This window comes from Atta colombica, unplaced genomic scaffold, assembly GCF_001594045.1.
Source record: "Atta colombica isolate Treedump-2 unplaced genomic scaffold, Acol1.0 scaffold200, whole genome shotgun sequence".
NCBI classification, from domain to species: domain Eukaryota; kingdom Metazoa; phylum Arthropoda; class Insecta; order Hymenoptera; family Formicidae; genus Atta; species Atta colombica.
Window position 1 is genome coordinate 116,077 of NW_017259295.1, and position 4,977 is coordinate 121,053.

The 4,977-nt window shown below is 30.9% G+C and overlaps 1 protein-coding gene across 1 annotated transcript in view; it reads left to right on the forward strand.

Moving 5' to 3' along the window:
* LOC108687188 (aldehyde dehydrogenase, mitochondrial) overlaps nt 1–3,275 on the forward strand; it is a 6,668-nt gene extending 3,393 nt beyond the window's left edge. The window contains exons 2-8 of the mRNA XM_018192836.1: nt 539–784; nt 1,545–1,791; nt 1,922–2,256; nt 2,346–2,483; nt 2,606–2,770; nt 2,842–2,999; nt 3,076–3,275. Coding sequence (XP_018048325.1) covers nt 539–784; nt 1,545–1,791; nt 1,922–2,256; nt 2,346–2,483; nt 2,606–2,770; nt 2,842–2,999; nt 3,076–3,223 — 1,437 coding nt within the window. The 3' untranslated portion in view covers nt 3,224–3,275. The remainder of the gene's footprint in view (nt 1–538; nt 785–1,544; nt 1,792–1,921; nt 2,257–2,345; nt 2,484–2,605; nt 2,771–2,841; nt 3,000–3,075) is intronic.
* The last annotated feature ends 1,702 nt before the right edge of the window (nt 3,276–4,977 follow it).

Genomic DNA, 4,977 nt, shown 5'->3' on the forward strand with positions numbered 1-4,977 from the left:
GTATATATATATATATATATATATATATATATATATATATATATACAAAGATCAAAATCGAATATTTTTTTTATTCAACATAAGCAAAATGATTTACTGAAAAGTCAAACTTCTCTATCTATAATCATTCTATATCTTATTGTAATAAAAAACTTTTAAGAAAATTATTCTGTATAATATATAAAATACGTAAGGTTGGAATGTTTGATTTATGCGCATATTCAATTAATTTAAAAAATGATAATAACTATGAACTTGTTAATATTTATTTGCATAGATATTACATAATACCGAGTTACGTCATTTATAATGTCCTTTAATCTTGATGTGAGTAACGTAAGCAATATAACGTTAGCAACGAAGAATTTATTTTTATAAGCTTTATATCTCGTATATACGTGACATTTTTATCAACAACAAAACAGAACTATATGTATTATGTATTTTTTTTGTGTACATAATGCTATACCTGCTACGACAGATAAGAAATGCACTACAAGAGTAATATATCGCATAAATGTATTTTACTTCGTTTCAGATATTCATTAATAATGAATGGCACAAATCGAAGAGTCAGAAGACCTTTCCCACCGTTAATCCCGCCACGGGCGAGGTAATCGCTGAAGTACAAGAAGGTGATAGCGCAGACATTGATTTTGCGGTACAGGCTGCTAATAAGGCTTTCAAAAGAAATTCACCATGGAGAACAATGGATGCTTCTCAACGAGGAGTTCTTTTGAACAGATTGGCAGATTTGATCGAACGCGATCAGAAATATATTGCGGTAATACGCAATATCGATACTTGATATATGCAAGAATTAGAATTACTGATCAAATGATAGATAATCTTTAGAAGTCAAATTAAGAGTATTCATGCTTTTACGATATCGTTTTCTTTTAAATTAATGCAAAAAGATAATTGTAACATATTTCGCGAACTTTTTTTCTTAAACAAACTAATATCAATAGCAACCAATAATAATCTATACGTAAAAAATATAGTTATGTTATTTATTCAATCAATTATTTCTTGTAGTTGTGTGTTAGAAATATTAAAGTGTTTTTTTCTTATACTGTGAACGTAGTAATTCATTACGTATGGTATATATCCATAAATGTTTTCCTCCATTAAAAAATTTAATAAATATTTAAGTAGCACGTATCTTTTTATTGAATTTTACTTATTTAGTTTTCAAAAAAATTCAAAATACTTTTAGAATAAATTACCATGGAACTTTTCAAAGCTATTCCTGAATATAAAATATTTCCTGGTGAACAAATTTCGCTGAAATTATTTTACGTTTTAGATTTTAGAACATTTCAACGAAATTGTTGAAAATTTGCTGAAATTTCATTGAAAGTAAATTTCAGTTAACAATCACTGAAATTAAACTAAAATTTTTCTAAAATGCTGAAATTTTACTGAAATTTCAAAAACGTGAAATAATTTCAGAAATTTTTCCATCAGGGCTTGAATCGAATAAGATTTAATGGATCGTCCAAATTTTTTTACAAGCTAATTTATTTTCTTTTATATTTCAGTCCTTAGAAACTTTAGACAACGGCAAACCTTATTCGTATGCATATAATGTGGACGTGCTTATGAGCATTGCTGTATTGAGATATTATGCAGGATGGGCTGATAAGAATCATGGGAAAGTAATCCCAGCCGATGGAAAAGTATTTGCCTATACCAGACACGAACCAGTAGGAGTATGTGGTCAAATTATTCCGTGGAACTTCCCCATTTTAATGGCGGCGTGGAAATTAGGACCAGCTTTAGCTACAGGTAACTACGCACAAATCATATATTTTATTTTAAAATGTTGCTTCTTTTATTTCACTGTAATTAAAATGAAATCTTTGGAGTCATAATATTCTACGACATATAAAGTGAGAATCATTATTTTATTCCTTAGGAAATGTTGTTGTTCTAAAACCTGCTGAACAGACCCCATTAACGGCTCTTTATATGGCCCAACTGACTAAAGAAGCTGGATTTCCCAGTGGAGTGGTCAACATTGTTCCCGGTTACGGTAAAACCGGTGCAGCATTAGTTAATCATAATAGAGTCGACAAAATCGCATTTACCGGTTCTACCGAAGTCGGCCAATTAATAAAACAAAATGCTGCTATAAGTAATTTAAAGAGAACTACGCTGGAATTAGGTGGGAAATCCCCTAATATCATTCTTAAAGACGTCAATGTAGATAAAGCAGTGGAAACAGCGCATTTTGGATTATTCTTTAATATGGTAATTTATTTTAATGTGTCATTTATGCATAGGCATCTCTTCTTTCTTTGATTCGTATGTCGTTTATTTTAAAATTAAATTTTTGCCAGGGTCAATGCTGTTGTGCAGGATCAAGAACTTTTGTTCAATCGAATATTTATGACGAATTCGTTGAAAAAAGTGCACTTCGAGCTAAATCTAAGACTGTGGGAGATCCATTTGACTTGAAAATAGAGCAAGGGCCACAGGTATATTTGAATTTATACCAGATTAGATGCCAATATCAATCGATATATAATTAATATCGTATTATTAATCTTATAATCAATAATATAACGACATTATTATTATATTAATATTGTTTTTTAAGATTGACGAGGATCAGCTAAATAAAATTATGAGTCTGATACAATCTGGTAAAAATCAAGGCGCTAACTTGGTAACAGGTGGCGAACGCATTGGCGATAGAGGCTACTTTCTTGCTCCAACGGTATTTGCAAATGTTAAAGACGATATGACTATAGCTAAAGAAGAGGTAAGCATTAAAATTGTTTGTAAGACGTAATGTAACATATCGGAATTGAAATAAAATCATTCTTTTGGTAGATATTTGGTCCAGTTCAACAAATCCTAAAGTTCCACGATTTAGAAGAAGTTATTGAACGCGCTAATAATACCGATTATGGATTAGCTGCTGCAGTTTTAACGAATGATCTTAGTAAGGCGAATTATATAGTGCAAGGTCTTCGTGCTGGTACTGTATGGTAAGTTATTTGGAAATATTGTACGAATGAAGCTCTAAAAAAAGACAAATTAATTTCGTTATTAATTTTTATGCAGGATTAACACATATAATACGATAATTCCTCAAGTGCCATTTGGTGGCTTCAAAATGTCAGGACATGGCAGAGAACTTGGAGAATATGGTCTTGAGGCATACACGGAAGTAAAAAGCGTAATTGTTCAACTTGAACAGAAAAATTCATAAATGGTTGTCAAATTCTTATTAAAGAATCATTTTATAAGCATTTTGAACATTTTTACAAGCATACACTGAAAAAAAGCAAGTATAAGTAATTTTTAACAATAAATTATAAAAATCTATTGGGTGGTTCAGAAAGTTTGTGTCGATTTTGAAGGAAAATTGAAACGCAGAAGATTTAAATTTTAGTATATATTTATTAAATTATATAGGTGCCATTCTGTTCTACAACCTTTCTCCATCTTTCAGGCAACTTGAAAATTCCGTCCTTCCAAAATCTCTCAGGTTTTTCAGTGAAAAACTTTTCTAAGTGATTTTTTACCTCGACCAAAGAGTTGAAGCTTTTTCCATTAAGGGAATTTTATAACGATCAAAATAGGTGGAAATCAGAAGACGCGAGGTCTGATGAATATGGTGGATGGGCTAGAATATCCCAACCGAGCTCCAACTTTTGTCGAGTTATCAAAGACACATGAGGCCGCCATTGTCCTGATGAAACATGACACCCTTCCAATTCGCTATTTCTGGACGTTTTTGTTCAATTGTTGTCTTCAATTCATCTAATTGGGAACAATACTTCTCTGAATTTATCGTCTCGTTGTTTGGTAAAAGCTCATAATACAGGATCCCTTTCCAATCCCACCAGACACAAAGCATGATTTTCTTTGGATGAAGACCGGCTTTTAGGGTGGCTAAAGATGGTTCATTCCGCTTTCCCCAAGATCTTTTTCGCTCAATTGTAAATGATCCATTTTTCATCTCCCGTTACTACTACTTGCTTCAAAAATAGTGTCTCCTCGTTGCGTTTATAGAGCGAGTCACAAATGCGATCCATCAGATTTTTCTCCGTTAAATCGTGGGGAACCCATACATCAAAACGGTTTATGTAGCCAAGCTTCACAAAATGCTCGTGGATGGTGGATTTTGACATATTCAACATTTCTGCTAATTTACAATTAATTTGTAGCGTGAGTTATTTTCGATCAGTGTTTTAATCTGATCTTCATCTGTGGAGGATCTATCCAGGCGTTCTTGATTTTCAAGGTTGAAAAACCAGTTTTAAACTAGCAAATCATTTCCGCACAGTTCTGTCAGCTACAGTATCTTCGCCATAAACAGCGCATATCTTGTTTGCCATTTGTATAGTATTTTTATCTTTCCGGTAAAAGAAAAGTATTAAATGCTTAAAATACACTTTATTTTCTTCTATATTCAAAGGCGTATAAAATTGACAAAAATTAACGTATCGCAACCAAATTTTTTTCCAAGTGTGCCTGAAGTATCATCTTTTACGATACGTACGTATGTCATTTATTTTCAATCGTTGATATATTCAGATCTGTGTTACGCCACCTTCCAAAAATCGGCACAAACTTTCCGAACAACTCAATATAATAAATTTAAAATTTATTATGATAGATTTTTATGATTTATTAAATGTAAAAAAATATGTTAAAAAAAAATTTAGCAGTTACAATTTTTTAAATTTATCTTATACAAAATTATCTATAGGGCATGAATTTGTATATTATGAACACATATAAAACGATATTTTTAAGCTGCAACACGATAGTGAGATAACAAAGAAATAATTTATCGCACAATGAATATCTTAATTCGTGATTATGAAAATATATTAGGTGTAGTAAAAAGAAATCCATTATTTTTGCATGAAATTGAATGGAAAAATAATGGATTCTTTTTATTACACCTAATATATAAATATTTTTTGATAAAATATATTATAAAATTTTCAATCT